Source organism: Equus caballus, chromosome 7, assembly GCF_041296265.1.
Source record: "Equus caballus isolate H_3958 breed thoroughbred chromosome 7, TB-T2T, whole genome shotgun sequence".
Lineage (NCBI taxonomy): Eukaryota > Metazoa > Chordata > Mammalia > Perissodactyla > Equidae > Equus > Equus caballus.
Window position 1 is genome coordinate 69,536,237 of NC_091690.1, and position 22,900 is coordinate 69,559,136.

The following is a 22,900-nucleotide window of genomic DNA, read 5'->3' on the forward strand; positions in this document are numbered from 1 at the left end:
CTGAAACACTGCATTGCAAGCAGCATCCACTGTCACAAAACCAAGTCCAGTGCAAGTTCTTATAATTGTATTTAATAAACCCCTCCCTAATCAAGCCACAATTTATCTTTAATCAGGTACAACAAAAAGTGTTAATGATGGTGCTGGTTGGTCAGAAGTAAATCCAGGGCTTTTCTATTTTCCATTAACTACTCAGGCCAAGGAGTTGAAACTGTTTCAGGCCAAGCCCTGAAACCTAGGGCTGGGGCTCTATTATTTATCATACAGCCAAAGTGAAAGACAAATTTTTTATAATCACCTCAAATTATTCAATTTCTGGTGATGGGATCAGTATCCTTAGAAGGCTGTTTCCTAGGAAATATGCTATTCCTTCAGACTCTTTATAGAGTGATATTGTCTACTGAGGGGTTAGGGAGTCCTACAATTGGACAGGTCTAACAGCCCTACAGAACATTTAACCTTCCCCTGGGTTAACATCAAAAAGCCTGATTCCCGCGTATTAACACAGGAGTTTTACAAGAGATACAGTCAACTTCGCCAAAGTTTTAAGTATATTTTCTTTGAGAATTGTTGTGATAAACATTCACTGTTATACCCCAAGAATATTTTTGTCTTGTACTACTAAGTCAAGGATATTTCCTTTCATTTAGGTATTACTTACAAAAATAATCATTATTGATAAAATTGGTGTAGTAGGTTGATTGGCAGCCCCCAAAAAGATATGTCCACATCCTAATCCCTAGAGCCTATGAATACTATCATATATTGCAAAAGATGTGATTAAGTTAAGGGTCTGGAGAGAAGGAGCTTCTCCTAATTATCTGAGTGGGCCCTAAATACAATCACATATATCCTTATAAGAGAGAGGCAAAGAGAGAATAGACACACAGAGAAGAGAAAGCGATGTGACCACAGAGGTAGGGATTGGAGTGATGTGGCTACAAGCCAAGGCATGCCAGCTGCCACCAGAAGCTAGTAGAGGCAGGGAAGAGATTCCCCTCCAGAACATTCAGGGTGAGCATGGCTCTGCTGACACTTTGATTTTGAACATTTCACCTCCAGAACCGTGAGAGAATACATTTCTGTTGGTGAATCACCAAGTTTGTAATAATCTGTTATAGCAGCCCTCAGAAACTAATACAGTTAGTATAATGTGTCTTTATATTGTCTTCAGTTATTTATGTACCTGAACAACTTAAACTTTTGTTCAATTAATAGGAATTAACACACCGCTTTAAATTTTTGAGTCTTTTTAGGGATTTGATATGCCTTAATACTACAAAGGAAATAATAAGGGTAACCGTCAAGGGGAAGTATGATTGGGAATTAGACTGATTTATATAATCAAGTTGAGTCACAGTCTTTCTATAAGTATAGCTGTGGCAGTCCTCCACTGACTGACTATATCTGTCTATCTATGTATCAGTAGATAGTAGTCTTACATCTGTTAAGGCTCTTTATTGATGAGAATATTTTTGACCAAAATTTACTTTAGAAGCATTAATTTTGGATTTTCTAGGAGTTGGCAAGGGATGATATATCCAGTATGTTTCCAAGTTATCTACACTAGTAGTAGCATGGAGGAACTGAATTGTACTTAGAGTGATGATTGTCTAGAAAAGCCTAAAGTTAGGCAAATCATTGTTTTTAGTGAGAAGACCATGATAGGCTAAATCAGAAGTGTATAACCTTAAGTCAATAAAAAGAAACGGTATGACTAAAAAGATAAGGAACAAAAGAGTTTGGCATTTATCAGGAGAATCTTTTTCCGTTGTTTTTTCATGCTTTATGGAGTTATTTGCTAGTTCCAAAGATCTTGGGTCAGCTGTTGACTGCTGGTGGTTCTCTCTGGAGGACTAAGTTTATGAGCCCTCATGGGTGTAACTTGCCAATTCTTGTCAGATGGGTGATGCCATTTTTGTTGGGAAATGTGTATCCAAGGGTCAATTCCTTCTACTTCTACTGCTCTATTAGAGTTAAGAGTATCTGATGTGGTTTTGTCCAGTGATGTTCAGGGACAGTCTTTTTATGAGCTGTTTTCTAGCGTACTGGATCACACTGATTAGATGGTTGGCAAGGAAAGGCAGCCTGTTTCTGTTAATGAAAGGACTGAGATATATTGGTTAATCTTTTATAATACTTAGCTAAAAGAGTTTTTGTAAAGGACTGATAAGAAGTTTGGATGGATATATTCTTCAGGCATGTGCCTGTAAGTGACTAGTTGACAGGGAGGTAATCTAGGACTTCCTGGCGGGAAAGAACACAAAGCCTAAGAGAAAAAGGGTAGTCCTTGAGGGTATGGGATTTCTGGGTATCTGATAGTTTGGCTGATTTTGGTTTTTATGTTTCATGTATTCTTCCCACTTTTCCAGAGTATTGTGTATATAAGGATAGGAGATTTTTCAGTAAGCGGCAAAGTTTTGCATAATTCAAAATAAATATCCAGGGGGCCGGCCCCGTGGCCTGGTGGTTGAGTTTGGTGTGCTCCACTTTGGTGGCCCAGGTTTCACGGGTTCAGTTCCTGGGTGCAGACCTACACCACTCGTCCACCATGCTGTGGCAATGACCCACATACAAAATGGAGGGAGATTGGCACAGATGTTAGCTCAGTGCAAATCTTCCTCAAGCAAAAAAAAGGAAGATTGGCAATGGATGTTAGCTCAAGGTGAATCTTCCTCAGCAAAATAAATAAATAAATAGCTATCCCAGTAAAATGTTTTCCCATATCACTGGATGGCTAAGTTGGAATAGCTTAGGTAGAGAACACAAATATATAGTAGTTTTTTAAGCCATTTTAAGTTGCAGTAACTATTCAATCAGGAATTGCTTTAGCCCATCCAAAAATAAACACACAATTGCTAGTACAAATTCCTAACCCACAGAGGGAAGAAATTGTACAAACTCTGTTTGGAGATCCTCAAAGGGTCCCTTTGGACAAGGTTCCAATCCATGTCTCACTTTTATAGTTTTCCCAGGATTATGTTGGTTACAGATGAGGAAAGAACTGGTCACATCTTCTGATACCTTAGAAAAGTTACCCCCACCAGTGTTTGTTTAATACTGCGGTCAGTTTATCCCTACTGTGGTGAGTTGTGTCATGGAGGATTTGGGGAAGTATCCATTTGAGGTTAATTGGTGCTACCACATAGCCATCGTGAATCTGGCAACCTGATTAGTTCTAGTGTTTCTTTTAAAAATTGGGGGCCAAGGGGCTGGCCCCATGGCTGAGTGGTTAAGTTCGCGCACTCTGCTGCAGGCGGCCCAGTGTTTCATTGGTTCGAATGGGCACGGACATGGCACTGCTCATCAAACCACACTGAGGCGTGTCCCACATGCCACAACTAGAAGGACCCACAATGAAGAATATACAACTATGTACTAGAGGGCTTTGGGGAGAAAAAGGAAAAAAAGAAAATCTTTAAAAAAAAAATTGGGGCCAAATTTTGTGCAGGTATGGACAGTTCTCAAATTACAGAAATCATGAGATTCTCCTTCATTGGTGAAGACAATACAGTTGCTGTATTTAAGAGTGTTATACTGGTGAATGATAGTGTGAGATAGAGAAAGTAACTATTTTGTAATTAATCAACAAAGATAAAAATACTGAGTGTTTTTCAGTTAACAACAGGGGTTGTATCGAATGTGATACCATAAAATAGAAAGATGAACCTAGTACAGGATCTGAAGATTCTTAGAGTAATTTAGCTAAGATTGCATTTTTTCCAAGACAAAGATTAAAAAGCCTTGCTAGATCAGGAATAGGCATTCAGAGGCAATGGGTCTTTGATGGGTGCCACGTTGTTGAGTTAATACCCTTAGACTACGGTCTCTCGTTTTGTGTATTTCAAAAAGAAAGCTTTATGATGATCTGGAAGGTCTGAAAAGAATATTGTTGAAGAAATATTTTGATCACTGAAGGTCTTTTTGTTTTCTGCATTTTGTGAGAATGACTCCAAGATGTTTGATTAAGTCAAATCATATAGAGGCCTGTCTGTTTCAGAAAAAGCTTGTTACCTGTACTCTACAATATCCAGTTAATCCCAAAAATCATCTTAATTGCTTTTAGTGGTCAGCCTTGGGTCATTTTGGATTATTAGTGATCTCTCATTAGACTATGTCCTTCCTAGCCGATATATCATGGCCTAGATCAGGGGTTGGCAAACCATGGCCTCCTGTCGAAATCTAGCCACTGGCTGTTTTTGTACAGCCTGTGAACTAAGAATGGTTTTGACATTTTTTAATGGTTGAAAAAAATCAAAAGAATAATGTTTCATGATGTATAACACTTATTTAAAACTCAAATTTCAGTGTCTATAAATAAAATTATTGGAACACAGCCATGTTTATTCACTTATGAATTGTCTATGGCTATTTTTTGCACTATAATAGCAGAGTTGAACAGATGTGACAGAGACTATATGTCTCACAAAGTCAGAAATATTTAGTATCTGGCCCTTCACAGATTAAGTTTGCTAAACCCTGGATAATTAACTGTTATTTTGTAAAATTAAAATTTTGCCTTAGAAACTTTGTGAATAGAGTTATAGAGCCAATCTTAGAATCTCAAGATGGGTTACTGCATATCCGTAAGATCTTGGTTTAAGACATGAGAAAAGTAGGATGGGGCTTCAGTAAATGCCTGAAGTATAGCTTTCCAGGTAAATTGTTGATTTTTCCCTGGTAAAGGCAAAATATATTGGCTATTTTCGTCAGCTAAGGACATGAAAGAAAGTAAAAATAGGACCAAAGGGAGTACATTTGCGTTAGACAATACTAGAGAATGAGGTATAACTCTGGTTAATAGCTGACAGACAGTGGATGAATCTATATCCTTCACCATCGCAGTTTTTGTTGGTTTTTTTTAAACAGGTGAAACAGACATTGCTTGGACTAATGCAATGGATAATTAATCCTTATTATATTAAGTCTGTTTAGTTGGCTTAGATCTTCCTTAACTTCAGCATTAAGAGGATTTTAGGCCACAGTGTCAACAGAATCAATCTGAACTCTTATGGATTTCACTCCAATTATTCTGCCTTTTTTCCCCTCAGGGGTTCTGGTACCATGGCCAATTATTTGGTTATTTTTTGAATCAACAGACTAATGTCCATAGCTGTAATTTGATAATGTGCAGTAGAATTTTCTGTGACTCCTGAAAACAATTTGTCTGCAGTACATTTCTTCAGGTGGTTCTTTTTGCAAAGTAGATTCCTAACAATGAAGTTTATAGAAAAGTGCCGTAGAGAAGAAAGGAGTGTTCTTCTGACTGTGGTCTCAAACTAACAGTTACAGGTTGGGACATGAAAAAAGATTTAGTATTGTTAGCGATTCCTACTACTTGAATGATTTTAGTACTCTGAGAGATCTGATTTTCTATGGTAGTGGGATTAATAGTAAAGTTAGTGGCACCTGTATTGACAAGAAAACCATATTGTTGTTCATCAGTTTTTACAGATAGTCTCAGAATTTTCTGTTGAGTGCTAATGGTTTCCTTTAAGTGGCATCATTGGCAGATTTTGGATAATTATGCTATTTGTTAACCAGTATGATACATTGGATCATCCAATAGCCTTTCTACTTGTAACTTCTCTAAGCATAGGCCTAGAGAACCGAGGACCTTTAAATATTGTTTTTATTTGAGGAACCAGATATTTTGTGTGGAGAACCAGGATTTTGTTTTCTTTTCTAGCTTGCTACTTCCTAGGGGTTTTTGAAAATGTTCAATCACATATTGTAGATAGTTTAAACTGGTGTTGTCCCATTCCAGTTTATTTTTCTAAGACCCCTATTTTATATTAAAAAAAAAAGAGACTCGATTTACTTCAGCTGTTAGATCTATCCCATAAAACTACTTAAAGCTTACCGGAGTCTAGTTTTAAACTCTCTTATTAATTAATCTTTATAGTTTTTGCTGTTTTGAATTTTTCATCCAATTTATCCTTAAGGGAAAGGCTTCATAAATGTTCTTGATTGTACATTTCCTTTTTTTTCCCATTTAGGAGCATTTAAAAAATTATGCACAGCTGAATTATTTAAATCCTGTCTTGGTCTTTCCCATCCTATTCTTTAACGATTTTCCCCACATGAAGGTCTAACTGTTAAGTGAATCAGTCGGTCTAGATCTGGTAGAGTCGAACAAAATCTTGAATTCTGAAACAAATTTATTATTTCCTGAGAATTAACTCTTAATTGTAGAGCTCAACTCAGATCTAGACCATGGTTTAATTCAACTTCTATGATGTACCTTTTGGTCTAGCCTGGGGATATTGTGCGATGTGATTGTTTCTTTCCTAAGAAAAAGGTAAGAAAGGGCAGCTTGTTTAGGAGGTCAAGAGGAGGAAATAGAAAGAGTGAGAATGAGAATGAAGACAAGGTTGTGTAGAGAGAGAGAGATTATTTGAGTCTTGAGAAAATGTGAGGTAGCTGCTGCTTCCTTCTCCTGAGGGATAGCCTTTTTATCACTGACTTCAGCCACGAATGATCTAAAATTGGCAAATGATGATAAAAGTAGCTATTTACTAAATTTAATATAGCTAATATGTGTATGGACTGAAGTGTAAGATGAAATACTGTGTATCGCAAAGAAAATATGACAGTTCCTGCAGTGAGAGATTCACATTCCAGTAGAAGCAGTAGAGAGTGAGGGAACTAATGTGAATTGTGTACTTTTCTATGTACCAGACGTGCTTCTAGACCCCGTAAATATTTTATCATATTTAATTTTCAAAATAATCCTGAGGAATACATAGATCACCCCTCCCCTTCCCCATTTTATAGTTTGGGCAATGAAGACTTTGAGAATTTAAATGGTTTTACCAAGGTTACACAGCAAGAAGCATATGAAGCCAGGATTTGAATCTGGTCTAAGACGTATGCAAATAACTATGGAAGAGAAAATGAGACATACAATTACAGAGGCATAAAAATGGGCCATTGGAGTTTAACACCATCAAAGTCTCTTGAGTAACGTTTAAGGAAGCCTTCATGAAGGAGGTAGTGTTTGGACTGACTGGGCTTTGCAGGTTGAGGGTAGGATTTTATCAGGTGAATATGGCAGGAAGGTAAATGAATGGTGGAGCTGGGATTGAATCCAATATCCAATTCAGTCTGAAGCCAAAGCCTATTTTTTTCCATTACACAAAATTAGAACAGTGAGAGCAAATATGGGAAGCCAGTGCAACTGAAAAGGGATTGTATTACCTTGGGTTATCGAAAAAAGGCTGAAAAGGAAGGTCCAGACAAGAACATGAAGGACCTTCAGTGCAAATACAACAGCTTCTATGGTATAGAAGAAATCATTCCAAATACCATAATTACCTATGGAGATTGCGTTTAATTTCTCTCCTTGGCAACTTTTATCTCATGACCAGTATTTCAGAGGGCCTGGTGGGTTGAATGATAATGGAGCAACATGGAGGTAAGGCTGGGTGTGGGGCTATATAACAGGAGAATTGGAAAATGCTTTTCATAGATGCCAATGTATTCTCTAATGTATTTATTTTTAGCTCAAACCATTTTACAATATGAAACCCATATCAGAGGCTGATAGTAAAAAAGCAGAAAGTCAGAGGATTCCAAGACTAGCTGATTTATTGGAACTTGCACGGAAGGAAAAAAAATTTGTGATATTTGATCTTAACAGCCCTAAACAAAAACATCCTCACAGAAACACGTATGTCCGCCATGTAGTAAGCGTGATCCTTGACTCTAAAATTGAGCAACATCTGGTATGTCTGTCTTAGTATTTATGGTAGAGGTTGGGGGGTGGGTAGCACGTCCCAGGAGCATAACAGTTGAAGCTGACCTACCTTATAGATCTTCCCTGGGACCCTTAAATAATTTTGCTCTCTATAGAAATGGAGATTGTTGCTTATATAGCTATATGTGGCAATCTAAGAATGACCCAATTAAATTTATCTCACTAGGGAGAAACATCGAGGCTGTTTGTTATTCCAAACCAAATGAAATATCAGCACTCTGTTAAAAAGAAATAAGTGTAATGATTATATGATGTTATCTGCCCCATCACCAACATAGAACTATTAGAAAGGGCCTGGGTAACACTAAGACTTTGAGAACTTGGCTCAAAGGTAGAAAGAATAGGTGGGTCTTATTTGAGCAGAGATTTGTTCATCATGTTTTTCAGAAGCAACTCTCTGCATTTGGGCAGTCAATCATCCCAAATCTCTTAAATTCTCAGAATATGGAAGAGTGCTGTAAGTGAAACAAATATGTGTCTTTTTGCAAATGGAACTATTTCCACAGATGAGTCATAAAAGCATTCCCTGTTGGCAGGAAATGACCCTTCTCAAAGATTATTTTAGCATCATCAGCCAGAGGAGAAGTTTATGATTCCCACCTTCATCCACACCTACCAAGTCCTCACCCAGTTTGGCTAGTGTGAGACTACACAAAATGGGCCCTTGACCCATGATGTGAACTGAGAAAACTCAGCTCCAGAACACCCCTGGTAAAAGTCGCATTATAATTGTTTGTTAGACAATATTAAGCCAGTTTGACTCTTTCAGCAAGGGCTAGAATCTCTCTGCTCCCTATAGACTGTTACCAGTGCTGGAATGGAGTTCCATCCATTCTACATGGGGCTCTTTATACCTAGACAGCTGATTATCCACTGAAATACTTACTGTTTCTCTTTACAGATTTATTGGTTGCCAGGTTTTGATAGGGACTATGTCAGGAGCACAGCTCCTGGTTTTCAGCAAGTCGGCCGGCTTTACTCCATCGAAAGCCTTGCATATGAAAATCTGAGTATAATAAATGTTGACTATAAGGAATTGTTCTACAATGGATTGAAGTAAGTGACCATACCGGCCTTGATATGTATTGCCTTACTTGCACAAAATCTTCATTCCAACCAAGCTACTCAGCTTCCCCTTCCCATCTCAGGATTACTCTGTGTGGCTGTCTTTTTGGAATCTCCTGTTTTCCCCTTCTTGCCCTTCCCTCTCTCTCTTCCTCCCTCCCTCTGCCAATAAACATTTATCAAGTATAGACTATATCTCTGGAACATAGACTTCAGCCCCTTCTCCTCTGTGTTCTAATCTCTCATCATTCAATACACTTTTTTGTATGCTTTGTGTTTTTGTTTTTATATAAGGCGATCATTGAAAAGTCGGAACTTAAAAAGTTATTTCCTCCTGTCATTACCAGATGGATTGCAGTACCTCCTAAATAGCTTTGTCATCCAGAAAGCCAGATTTCTTATAGGCATAATTAAGAACATAATTAAATCATTATTTAAAAAAACAAAAACAAAAAACTTAAGACAACCAAACGTAAGAAGAAACTAAAATTATGAAACACCACATTTGTAAGTATATAATTAGAGACAGATTTTCAGAATTAAACGCACCTGGGAATAAAATGGTAATGTTTTCAAACTTAACTGTTATTAATCACTGCTTAATTTAATCCATATCCCCTTTCTCCTACATTTAGAAATAAGTTTTTTCAGATAATTCTAAATGCTTCAGAGACAGCCTTCCTTGGGGAAATATATATATATATCTCTCCAAAATCTCCTTGGGCTTAATAAAAATTCCCCTAGATACCTTTCTGCATCTCAAGCCATAAGCTAGGCTTTTGAATGCACCTCTCTTCCTGCTTTTCCTCCTCGCTGGCCATGGGGTGGTAGGTCATAAAATATGTCTTTTTTCTTTTAGCATTGGAAAATTATATATATTTTGTCTCTATTTCCCAATCAGAAGATTTCTCTTTGCCCAACTCCTCCTCTATTTCGAGTGTATTTCTATTTCCTTTTACTTTTTTTCAAATAGAAAATGGCTCTAAGATGATTTCCTTCTCTCCTAATCATAATTTAGATTAATCTATTAGTTGAAAATAATTATAATAGCTTACATTTATTGAGCCTTTATTATGTGTCAAGTTCTGTGGTTGGTAGACCACATGATTTTTTTGAAATCCTGGCCTCCCCATCAGCTGCACTTCTGAGTTGGACAAGTTTCTTTCTTTTTTTATTGAGGTAACGTTGGTTTATAGCATTATGTAAATTTCAGGTGTACATCATTATATTTCGATTTCTGTGTAGATTACATCTTGCTCACCACCCAAAGACTAATTACCATCCATCGCCATACACGTGTGCCTAATCAGCCGTTTCACCCTCCTCCCTCCCCACTTCTCCTCTGGTAACCACCAGTCCAATCTCTGTCACCATGTGTTTGTTTGTTGTTGTTTTCATCTTGTATTTACGAGTGAGATCATACGGTATTTGACTTTCTTCCTGTGACTTATTTCACTTAGCCTGATACCCTCAAGGTCCATCCTTGAGGGATGTTGTTGTAAATAGCAAGATTTTGTCTTTTGTGTGTGTAGGGAAAATTGGCCCTGAGCTAACATCTGTGCCAATCTTCCTCGATTTTATGTGGGATGCCACCACAGCATGGCTTGACAAGTGATGCTAGGTCCACACCTGGGATCTGAACCTCTGAACCCCACCAAAGCAGAGCACGTGAACTTAACTACTATGCCACCAGGCTGGCCCCTTGTCATTTTTTTATGGCTGAGTAGTGTCTATTGTCTATATATACTACATCTTTTTTATCCATTCGTCCCTTGATGGGTACCTAGGTTGCTTCCAAGTCTCGGCTATAGTGAATAATGCCACGGTGACCACAGGGGTGCATATATATTTATGCATTCGTGTTTTCACATTCTTTGGATAAATATCCAGCAGTGGAATAACTGAATTGTATGGTAGTTCTATGCTTAATTTTTGAGGAATCTCCATGCTGTTTTCCATAATGACTGCACCAGTTTGCATTCCTACCAGCAGTGTAGGAGAGCTCCCTTTTCTCCACATCCTCTCCAATACTTATTTCTTGTCTTGTTAATTATAACCATTCTGAGGGGCATGAGTTGATATGTCATAGTAGTTTTGATTTGCATTTCCCTGATAATTAGTGATATCAGATATCTTTTCATGTGCCTGTTGGTCATCTGTATATCTTCTTTGGAAAAATGTCTGTTCAGATCTTTTGCCCATTTTTAATTGGGTTGTTTGTTTTTCTGTTGAGAGGTATGAGTTCTTTATATATTTTGGATATTAACCCCTTATCAGATATATGGTTTGCAAATATCTTCTCCCAGTTGTTAGGTTGTCTTTTTGTTTTGTTGATGGTTTCTTTTGCTTTGCAGAAGCTTTATAGTTTGATGTAGTCCATTTGTTTATTTTTTCTATTGTTTCCCTTGCCTGGTTAGACATGGTATTTGAAAATATGCTGCTAAGACTGCTGTCGAAGAAGCAGAGCCTATGTTTTCTTCTAGAAGTTTAATGGTTTTACGTCTTACATTCAAGTCTTTAATCCATTTTGAGTTTATTTGTGGGTATGGTGTAAGATAATGGTCTATTTTCTTTTGCATGTGGCTCTCCAGTTTTCCCAGCACCATTTATTGAAGAGACTTTCCTTTCTCCATTGTATGTTCTTGGCTCCCTTGTTGAAAATAGGCTGTCCATAGATGTGTGGGTTTATTTCTGGGCTCTCAATTCTGTTCTCTTGTTCTGTGTGTCTATTTTTGTACCAGTTCCATGCTGTTTTGATTACTATAGCTTTGTAGTATATGTTGAAATCAGGGAATGTGGCACTTTCAGCTTTGTTCTTTTTTTTCAAGATTCCTTTGGCTATTGGGAGTCTTTTGTTGTTCCATATGAATTTTAGGATTCTTTGTTCTATTTCTGTGAAAAAGTCATTGGAACTTTCATAGGGATTGCATTGATTCTGTAGATTGCTTTAGGAAGTATGGACATTTTAACTATGTTAATTCTTCCAATCCAAGAGCACAGAATCTCTTCCCATTTCTTTGTGTCTTCTTCAGTTTCTTTCAACAATGTCTTATAGTTTTCAATGTATGTCTTTCACCTCTTTGATTAAATTTTTTCCTAGGTATTTTATTCTTTTTGTTGCAGTTGTAAATGGGATTGTATTCTTAATTTCTCTTTCTGCTACTTCATTGTTAGTGTACAGAAAGGCCACCGATTTTTATATATTGATTTTGTATCCTGCAACTTTACTGTATTTATTTTTATTTATTTTTTGTGAGAGAGATTGGCCCTGAGCTAACATCTGCTGCCAGTCTTCCTTGTTTTCTCTTGAGAAAGATGGTCCCTGAGCTAACATCACGCCAGTCTTCTTCTACTTTGTATATGGGACACCACCACAGCATGGCTTGATGAGCAGTGTGTAAGTCTGCGCCCTGGATCAGATCCTGCAAACCCCAGGCTGCTGAAGTGAAGTGGGCAAATTTAACCACTATGCCACTGGGCCAGACCCTGAATTCACTTATTACTTATAAAAGTTTTTTGGTGGATTCTTTAGGGTTTTCTATATATAAAATCAGGTCATCTGCAAATAGTGACAGTTTCACTTTTTCCTTTCCAATTTCTATCCCTTTTATTTCTTTTTCTTGCCTGATTGCTCTGGCTAGGACTTCCAATATTATGTTAAATAAGAGTGGCAAAAGTGGGCATCCTTTTCTGGTTCCTGTTCTTAAAGGGATAGCTTTCAGTTTTTCTCCAATGAGTCTGATATTAGCTGTGGGTTTGTCTTTATTATGTTGATGTACTTTCCTTCTATACCCATTTTATTCACAGTTTTTATCATAAACGGTTGTTGGATCTTGTCACATGCTTTCTCTGCGTCTATTGAGGTGATCATATGATTTTTATTCTTTTGATAATGTGGTGTATCATGTTGAACCATCCCTGCATCCCTGGAATAAATCCCACTTGATCATGGTGTGTGATCTTTTTAATGTATTGTTGTATTTGATTTGTTAGTATTTTTTTGAGGATTTTTGCATCAATATTCATCAATGATGTTGGCTCATAATTCTCTTTGTTTGTGTTATCCTTGTCTGGTTTTGTTGTTAGGGTAATGTCGGCCTCATAGAATGAATTAGGAAGCTTCCCCTCCACTTGAATTTTTTGGAAGAGTTTGAGAAGGGTAAGTATTAAGTCTTCATTGAATGTTTGGTGGAATTCACCAGGGAAGCCATCTGGTCCTGGACTTTTATTTTTAGGGAGGTTTTCAATTATTTTTACAATCTCCTTTTGGTGATTGGTCTATTCAAATTCTATATTTCCTCTTGATTCAGTTTTCGAAGGTTGTATGATTCTAAGAATTTATCCATTTCTTCTAGATTACCCAATTTGTTGGCATATAGCTTTTCATAGTATTCTCTTATACTCTTTTGTATTTCTGAGGTGTCCATTGTAATTTTTCCTCTTTCATTTCTGATTTCATTTATTTGAGGCTTCTCTCTTTTTTCTTGGTGAGATTAGCTAAAGGTTTGTCAATTTTAATTTTCTTTTCAAAGAACCAGCTCTTAATTTAATTGATGTTTTCTATTGTTTTCTTAGTTTCTATTTCATTTATTTCCACTCTGGTTTTTATTATTTCCTTCCTTTGATTGGTTGGGGCTTTGTTTGTTCTTCTTTTTCTAGTTCCTTTAGGTGCAGTGTCACATTGTTTGTTTGAGATTTTTCTTCTTTGTTGAAGTAGGCCTGTATTGCTGTAAACTCCCCTCTTAGAACCACTTTTGCTGTATCCCATAAATTTTGGCATGTCATATTTTCATTTTCATTTGTATCCAGGTATTTTTTTATTTCTCCTTTGATTTCTTCATTGACCCAATCGTTGTTCAGTAGCATTTTGTTTAATCTCCACGTATTTGTGACTTTTCTGGTTTTCTTCCTGTAGTTGATTTCAAGTTTCATACCATTGTGGTCAGAAAAGATGTTTGGTATTATTTCAATCTTCTTAAATTTATTGAGACTTCTTTTGTGGCCTAGTATGTAATTTATGCTGGAGAATGTTCCATGTGCATTTGAAAAGAATGTATATTCTGCAGTTTTTGGATGGAATGTTCTGTATATATCTACTAAGTCCACATGGTCTAATGTGTCATTTAAGACCAATATTTCCTTATCAATCTTCTGTTTGGATGATCTATCCATTGATGTAAGTAGAGTGTTAAAGTCCCCTACTGTTACTTTGTTACTATCTATGTCTCCTTTTATGTCTACTAATAATTGCTTTATATATTTATGTGCTCCTATGCTGAGTGCATAGATATTTACAAGTGTTATATCCTTTTGTTGGATTGTTCCCTTATTATTATTTAGTACCCTTCTTGTATCTTGTTATGGTTTTTGTTTTAAAGCCTATTTTGTCTGTATTGCTATGCCAGTTTTCTTTTCATTGCCGTTTGCATAGAGTATCTTTTTCCAGCCCTTCACTTTCAGTTTGTGAGTATTTTTAGATCTGAAGTGTGTCTCTTATCTGCAGCATATATATGGGTATATGGGTCTTGTTTTTTTATCCAGTCAGCTCCCATATGTCTTTTTTTTTTTTTGAGGAAGATTAGCCCTGAGCTAACATCCACTGCCAATTGTCCCCTTTTTTGCTGAGGAAGATTGACCCTGAGCTAATATCTGTGCCCATCTTCCTCTATTTTATATGTAGTATGCCTGCCACAGCATGACTTCATAGGCAGTTGCATAGCTCTGTGCCCAGGATCCAAACCAATGAACTCCAGGCTGCTGAAGTGGAGCACGTGAACTTAACCACTATGCCACCAGGTTGGCCCCCACCCTATGCCTTTTGATTGGAGCATTTAGTCCATTGACATTTGAAGTAGGTATTGATAAGTATGTACTTATTGCCATTTTCTTACTATTTTCCTGGGTGTTTTAGTAGTTCTTCTCTAGTCCTTTCTTCTATTGCTCTCTCCTCTTGTGGTTTGATGACTTTCTTTAGTGTTATGTTTGGGTTCCTTTCTCTTAATTTTTGGTGTATTTATTGTAGGTTTCTGATTTGTGATTACTATGAAGTTCATCTATAATAGTCTACATAAAAACAATCTATATTAAGTTGATGCTCTCTAAAGTTTGACCTCTTGATAAAAGCTCTACTCGTTTACTGCCCTCCTCCCACATTTTGTTTTTGATATCATATTTAACCTCTTTGTGTGTGTGTGTGTGTGTGTGTGTGTGTGTGTGTGTGTGTGTATCTGTTAACCTCCTATCTTGGAAACAGATAATTTTAGTACTTTTGTCTTTTGACCTTCGTATTAGCTTCATAGGTGGTTGATCTGCTACCTTTACTGTACATTTGCCTTTACCAGTGATTTTATTATTATTTTTTTTGGTCAATTTTCTTATTCCTGTTTGTGGTCTTTTCTTCTCCACTTAAATAAGTCCCTTTAGCATTTCTTGTAAGGCTGGTTTATTGGTGATAAACTCCTTTAGTTTTTGCTTGTCTGGAAAACTCTTTATCTCTCTTTCTATTCTGAATGATAACCTTGCTGGGTAGAGTATTCTTGGCTGTAGGTTTTTTCCTTTTAGCACTTTAAATATATCATGCCACTCCCTTCTAGCCTGTACGGTTTCTGCTGAGAAGTCAGCTGATAGCCTTATGGAGTTTCCTTTGTATATAACTTGTTGCCTTTCTCTTGCAGTTTTTAGGATTCTCTCTGTCTTTAATTCTTGACATCTTTTTTTTCTTGGTGAGGAAGATTGTCCCTGAGCTAACATATGTTGTCACTCTGCCTTTTTGCTTAAAGAAGGTTGCCCTGGGTTAACATCTATGCCAGTCTTCCTCTACTTTGTATATGGGGTGCCACCACAGCATGGATTGATGAGCAATGGGTAAGTCTGCACTTGGGATCTGAACCCATGAACCCTGGGCTGCCAAAGCAAAGTGCTCAAACCTAACCACTATGCCACTGAGCTGGCCCCTAGTTCTTGACATTTTAATAATAATATGTCTTGGTGTGGGCCACTTTGGCTTCATCTTGTTTGGTACTCTCTGTGCTTCCTGTAGCTGGATGTCTGTTTCCTTCCTTAGATTAGGGAATTTTTCAGCTATTGTTTCTTTGAATAGATTCTCAGCCCCTTTGTCTCTCTCTTCTCCTTCTGGGACACCTATACTATGGATGTTAGTGCACTTGATGTTGTCCCAGAGGTCCGTTAACTGTCCTCCTTCTTTTTAATTCTTTTTATCTTTTCTGTTCAGCTTGGTTGATTTTCTCTGGTCTTTCATCCAGCTCACTGATCCATTCTTCTGTATCATCTACTCTGCTTATGATTCCTTCTAGTGAATTTTTCATTTCCATTATTGTATTCTTCAGTTCTGATTGGTTCTTTTTTATATTTTCTGATTCTTTGTTGATGTTCTCACTGTATTCATCTATTCTTCTGCCAAGATCAGTGGACATCCTTCTGACTATTAATTTATGCTCTTTATCAGGTAGATTGTTTATCTCTATTTTGTTTAGTTCTTTTTCTGAGTATTTGTCCTATTCCCTTATTTGGAACATGTTCCTTTGTCCTCACTTTGTCTATTTCTCTGTGCTTTTATCTATGTTTTAGGTAGATCAGCTACGCCTTCCAATCTTGGAGAAGTGGCCTTATGTCAAATGCCTTATGCAGCCCCTCAGTGTGCTTCCCTCTCATCACCAGTTCCAAATGTTCCAGGAATGTCCCCTGTGTGGGCTACATGTGTCCTTCTGTTGTGGCAGGGTTGTTCTTACTGTAGGTGCATGAGAAGGCTAGGATGTCCCCCTGGCCAGCTGATTGTAAGACTCAGCTGCATGTGGCTGCTTGATCCCTTCAGTGACTTTATTGGGCAAGGGGAGCCTCAGCATATTTGGCTCCAAGGTCTAATAGCACATTCCTGCTGCAGTTTTTCTATTAAGTGATTAGGCCCCCAGCATGGCTGGGTGCTAGGCTTGGGGCCTCACAATTGCTGTAGGCCTCTGGCCTGAAGCTCTCTTAGTAGTGCAGCTGGGTGGGGCCAGACCCAGACATGACAGCACACAGTTGTTTCAGGCATTGGAAGGTGGGGCAGATCGTCTATATGGCTGTTTAAGAAGCACAAGTCTGCTAAAGCTGACAAGCCCCACTGCCTGCAGGCCCATGTACCCTGTGCACAGAGTCCTGGCCCATGTGCACATCCCATCCCACTGAAGCAGACCCAGTCGCCCTGCTGCAGAAGCTCCACACACTCCGCTAGTGCAGGCCTGCCCCTCACATGCACACTGCCCTGCAAAGGTGGACCCACTCGCCTCACTGCAGAGGTCCCATATCCCCTGCCCATGCAAGCCCACAAGTGACCTGAGGGCTTGCTAGTGGGTGGGTCCAGTCCCTACGGAGGGCTCCCTGCCCTGGCTGAGCTGGATTAAATCGGTGCTCTAGTGGGCAGGGCAAACCCCTGCCCTAAAAGGCCAAGGGAAGAACTCCAATGGCATCTGCTAGCATCTGAATCAGCACACCTGTACTAGGTCACACTGATGGCTGCCGCCAATGTCTCAGTCCCTGGGGAGGTGGTTCCAGCCACCTCCTGCCTCCCTGAGGTGCGCCCAGAGCATATCGGGTGAGTCTCTTTTCACCAAAGGACTGTGCACCTTTCTTTCTGGTGATTTTTTGTTGCTTTCTGAAATGGATGAATTTGTATGTTGGCCTTTTAAGAGCAGGCTTTTCTTTCTCTTATGTTCAGTAGCTTTTCTGGGGATATTCCCCATTGTTGTTAATAGCCAGCAAAGCCAGATATTATGACTGGGTTGTGCTGAGTTTAAAAGCTGCTTATTGTGGCATAGCTCTCCCACTCAGATCCCCTGCTCCTACAGGGAAAACTTCCTACCTTAAGATTTCTCCCAGCTGTGAAGCGCCACAGCTAGAATCTGGCATTTTTCTTATCCAGAAAGTTATTTCTGCCTCTCAATCTCAGTCATCACTGTCCCTGATTGTGAGGGCTCTTTATATCCAGTTTCCAGTTCTTTCTTAGGGGTAATTGTTCCAAGGGTAGTTGTAAATTTGTTGTGTTCATAGGAGGGGGTGAGTTTAGAGTCCTCCCATGCCGCCATCTTCCCAGCAATCTATAGACAAGTTTCTAATCATTAGTTTTCTCATTTATAAATTGAGCGTAAGAATAATCTGATGGAATGGTTAAAAGATTAAATGAGATCATTCATGTTATGCACATAACAAAATACTGGGCAGATGGAAGAATGCAATAAATCTTAGCTGCTGCTTTTATCATCACTATCCTTACATGCTGTACCCTGGAAGTTATCATCATCTTTCTTTTGGAAATGAGGAAACTTGCCTATAAAGAGGAAGTGTTCAGACAGGTTAGGTAATTCACCAAAGTTAATACAGTTGGTCAGTAGGAAACCAAACTAAGATTTAAAGATAAAATTCTTTAAAGATTTAAAGGTGTGGCAAAATCTAGAGTCCAGATTCTTTCACCACTAGGCTTTTAGAGTTATTCCTTGGCCATAGTTATGTGGGCATAGTTTCAACTGGCATCAGATTTAAGAGGGATCATATCCTGAGTTCTGTTATAAAATCAAGTAGTTATTTTAGCTCAGCAAATATTTACTGAGTAGTTATATGTACAGTGTACTGTGCTAGCTTTATGTGAAAGTCAGCATAAGCAAGGCATCATCCTTTTCCTTAAGGAAACCATATACTCTAGTATGGGAGAATAAGGGCCTTTTCCATATAGCTATACTACAAAGTTGATCATGATAAATTCATGAGCTGAACTTTATTCCAAATCATTCCCCTTGATGACCACTAAATTTTTAAAAAAATTAAGCAGTTGTACCTTAAGTTATTTATTTAATGTTTATGATCAGAATATTTGTGATTATGATCACATTTCCAATACATTCTCTAGGATCGGTACTCACTTCCTAGTCCATCAGACCACTGTCATGAGACATTGTGATCTTGCTATTTTGACTGAGAATGTTTTAAATACATTATTTTAATCAAAATTATATGAATATAGAGATGCCCTCTGTTTTATTTCTGATGTGGGAATTTTTAAAGTGTGTTTTTCTTAAAATTTCTAATTTTAAAAATTAATTTATTGAGGTGAAATTCATATAACATAAAATTAACCATTTTAAAGTGAAAAATTTAGCAGCAGTTAGTACATTTACAATGTTGTGTAACTATCACCTCTAGTTCCAATACATTTTGATACTAGAAATTTTTATTTTCCCTCTTTTTCTTGGTCAGTCTTGCCAGGGGTTTAGGTATTTTATTAATCATTTCAAAACACCAAATTTTGGCTTTGTTAGCTTTTTTCTATTGCACATTTGCTTTCCTATTTCATTGATTTCTGCTTTTTATTATTTTCTTTCTTCTATTACTTTAGGTTTAGTTTGCTCTTCTTTTATTAAGCTTCTTTAGGTAAAAATTAGGTAACTGATTTTAGATCTCCTTTTCTAATATAATTCTTTAAAGCTACCAATTTTCCTGTAAGCATTGCTTTAATTGCATTCCACAAATAATTTTGATATATCTTCATTAGCATCCAATTTAAAATATTTTAAATTTTCCTCATTTCTCATTTGACTCATGGATTATTTAGAAGTATGTTGCTGACTTTTAAAAAATGTGAGGATTTTTCTAGTTACCTTAGTGTTATTGACTTCTGATTTAAATTCATTATGACCAGAAAACAACTTTGTATGATTTCAATACTTTTAAATATATTTAAACTTGTCTTATGGCCCACTGTATTGTTTATCTTGGTAAACTTCCCCTGTTCACCTAAAAATAATGTGCTCTCTTCATTTGTTGGGTATAGTATTCTATAAATGTCAATCAGTTTGAGTTGGTTGATAGTCTTTTCAAACATTTCATATTGAATTTTTTCCCTGCTTTTTCTATTGAGTTAACACAAAGAATTAGGTTGTACACACATCAGAGAACTTGACTATCAAGCTTTATTATTTATTTCAGAGATACAGCAGGCAGTCAAGAGACTCAGACAGGGGCCAGCCCAGTGGCATAGCAGTTAAGTTCGCATGCTCTGCTTTGGCAGCCTGGGGTTCGTGGGTTCAGATCCCGGGCATGGACCTACATACCCCTTATCAAGCCATGCTGTGGCAGGTGTCCCATGTGTACAATAGAGGAAGATGGGCACAGATGTTAGCTCAGGGCTGATCTTCCTCAGCAAAAAGAAGAGAATTGGTGGCAGATGTTAGCTCAGGGCTAATATTCTTCAAAAAGAAAAGAAGACAAAACAGAGGCTCAGACAAAGCAAGGATAGGTCAGAGATATTGATTCTGACTCTGTAGGTATCTTCCTTTATTGGATACAAACTCTGTGGTCCACAGTAATAGATAAGGCTTCCAAGTGAGTTTTTGCAGGATTATTTCACATAGAAGCAGAGCATTTGAGTTACAAAACATCTCCATTAAATTCTCCCAGAGAGTCGTATAGCTTATGTGGCCTTTTCCAGGGGCCCGTGCCTCGTAAATCCACATTCTGTATTTATTTTAAAAATATGGAGCCAGCCCTGATGGCCTCGTGGTTAAAGTTTGAGGTGCTCTGCTTCAGTGGCCCAGGGTTGGTTCCCAGGCATGGAACCACACCACTCTGTCACTAGCCATGTGGTGGTGGTGGCTCACATAGAAGAACTAGAAGGACTTACAACTGTAGTATTCAACTATGTACTGGGGCTTTGGAGAGGAAAAAAAAGAGGAAGATAGCTCAGGGTCAATCTTTCCCGGCCGAAATATGTAATAAAGAAGTACTTAACCAGGAACATCCTTTTAAGAACATTTTCTTTATATAAGGCCTCTCTTCCTAGTAAATGTCATTATTCTATTTATAAAAGATGTAGTTATCATGTTGACAAGGAGATTAGATCAAGTCTTCTGCCTTCTTTCTTCTGGTAGCAACCTCCCCAATGGGAGAGAAAGGAATGGCTCCTTTATGCCTCATCTGTTAATTACTGAGAAGGGGATGTTAATAGCTCTAACTACAATTGTTGATTTGTGTATTTCTCCCTTTAGCTCTGTTTTGTTGTTGTTGTCGTTGTTTTGGCTTCTTATGTTTTGAAACTCTTTTATTAGGTGTGTTTGCATTTAGAATTGTTAGCTCTTCTTAGTGAATTGACCATTTCATTATGAAACGTCCATTGTCTCTGGTAATAATTCTTGTCTAAAGATTACTTTTTCTTTTATTAATATTGACACTGGCTTTCTTATCATTAGTGTTTGTGTGATATTTCTTTTTCTGTCCTTTACCTTTCAACTGCTTTGTATCTTTATATTTAAAGTGCATCTCTTATAAATAGAATGTCATTGGTTCTGGCTTTTCTATTTAGTAGGACAATCTCTGTCTTTTAATGGGAATGTTTGGTCCATTAATATTTAATTTATTAATTAATATACTTGGGTTTATGTTACTGTCATACTATTTTTTATGTTTGTCCTCTCTGTTCTTGGTGGGTTATTTTGGTCATTCCTTTCCTGCCTTTTTACTTTTTAGTTAATTGATTATTTTTTTTAGTATTCTATTCTGTTTTCTCTATTAGCTTTTTACATTTTTGAATTATTTTTTAGTGGTTGCTTTAGAGATTATAAAAAGTATCCTTAACTTATTACAATCTATCTTGAATTAATATTATTCCACAATATAGAGTATTAAAACCTTAGGACAGCATAATTCCATTTACTACCCTCTGTACTGTTGTTGTTCTAAATAATACTTGTGTTATAAACCCCACAGTACATTTTTATTATATTTTAAAAATAGTCAATAGCACTTTCTAAATTAAACTTTTTGTTTTGAGATGTCTGTTAACATGTAAGAAATAATACAGAAAGATCCTGTGTATCTTCTAACCAGTTTACTCCAGTGGTAACACTTTGAAAAACTTTAATACAATATCAAAACCGAGATGTTGATGCTGATACAATCCACCAAGCTTATTCAAATTTCCCAGTTTTACTTATATTCATTATTTTGTGTATTTGGCATATATAGTTCTGTGTAATTTTCTCACATTTGTAGGCTTGTGGATCCAACACCACAACCAATATATAGACCAGCTTCATTGCTACAAGTATTCCTTGTATTGCCCTTTGATAACCACACTCACCTTCCTTCCATCCCCTTCCCCTCACCTCAAACCCTAACTCCTTGCAATGAGTCATCTGTTCTCCATTTCTATAATTTTGTCATTTCAAGAATGTTACATAAGTAGAATCATAGAAACCTGTTGTGATTGGCTTTTTTTCACTCAGTATAATTCCCTTGAGATTCATCTAGGTTTTTGCCTGTATCAGTAGTGTGTTCTTTTTTGTTGCTGAGCAGTATTTTATTGTATGAATGTATTAAAGTTTAATCATTCACCAACATAAGGATATCTGATTGTATCCATCTATGAGTTATTATAAATAAATATGTTATGAACACTTGTGTACAGGTTTTCATGTTAACATGTTTTTTTTTTTTTTGAGGAAGATGAGCCCTGAGCTAACATCTGCTGCCAATCCTCCTCTTTTTTGCTGAGGAAGACTGGCCCTGAGCTAACATATGTGCCCATCTTCCTCTAATTTATATGTGGGATGCCTGCCACAGCATGGCTTGACAAGCGGTGCATGGGTCTGCACCTGGGATCTGAACTGGTGAACCCCAGGCCACCGAAGGAGAATGTGCAAACTTAACTGCTGCACCACCAGGCTGGCCCCCAACATAAGTTTTTTTTTAACTAAAAGTCTATAGTTTATTCAGTTTACCTTCATTTTTCTAAAAATATGTAGTAATTGTGATAAAATATACATAACATGGAATTCACTATCTCAATCATTTTTAAATGTACAGTTCATTGCTTTTAATATACATTTATAACATTGTGTAACCGTGACCACCATCCGTCTACCTATCTCTTTTCATCTTGTGAACTCAAAATCTCTGTTCACTGAACAATAACCTGCTGCCTCAGACCCTGGAAACCACCACTCTACTTTCTGTCTCTATGATTTTGACTCATAGAAGCGGAATCACATAGTGTTTGTCTTTTGCAACTGGTTTATTTCACTTAGCGTAAAA

The 22,900-nt window shown here is 37.3% G+C and overlaps 1 protein-coding gene across 4 annotated transcripts in view; it reads left to right on the forward strand.

Annotated features, from left to right (window-relative positions):
- Positions 1–22,900, forward strand: part of GDPD4 (glycerophosphodiester phosphodiesterase domain containing 4) — a 121,511-nt gene that overhangs the window by 79,484 nt on the left and 19,127 nt on the right. For 3 of the 4 annotated variants that reach the window (XM_023645661.2, XM_023645662.2, XM_070273259.1), the window contains 2 exons: positions 7,506–7,727; positions 8,661–8,815. The exons of the other annotated variant lie outside the window; for it this stretch is intronic. In XM_023645661.2, coding sequence (XP_023501429.1) covers positions 7,506–7,727; positions 8,661–8,815 — 377 coding nt within the window. The remainder of the gene's footprint in view (positions 1–7,505; positions 7,728–8,660; positions 8,816–22,900) is intronic. 4 annotated transcript variants of the gene reach the window in all.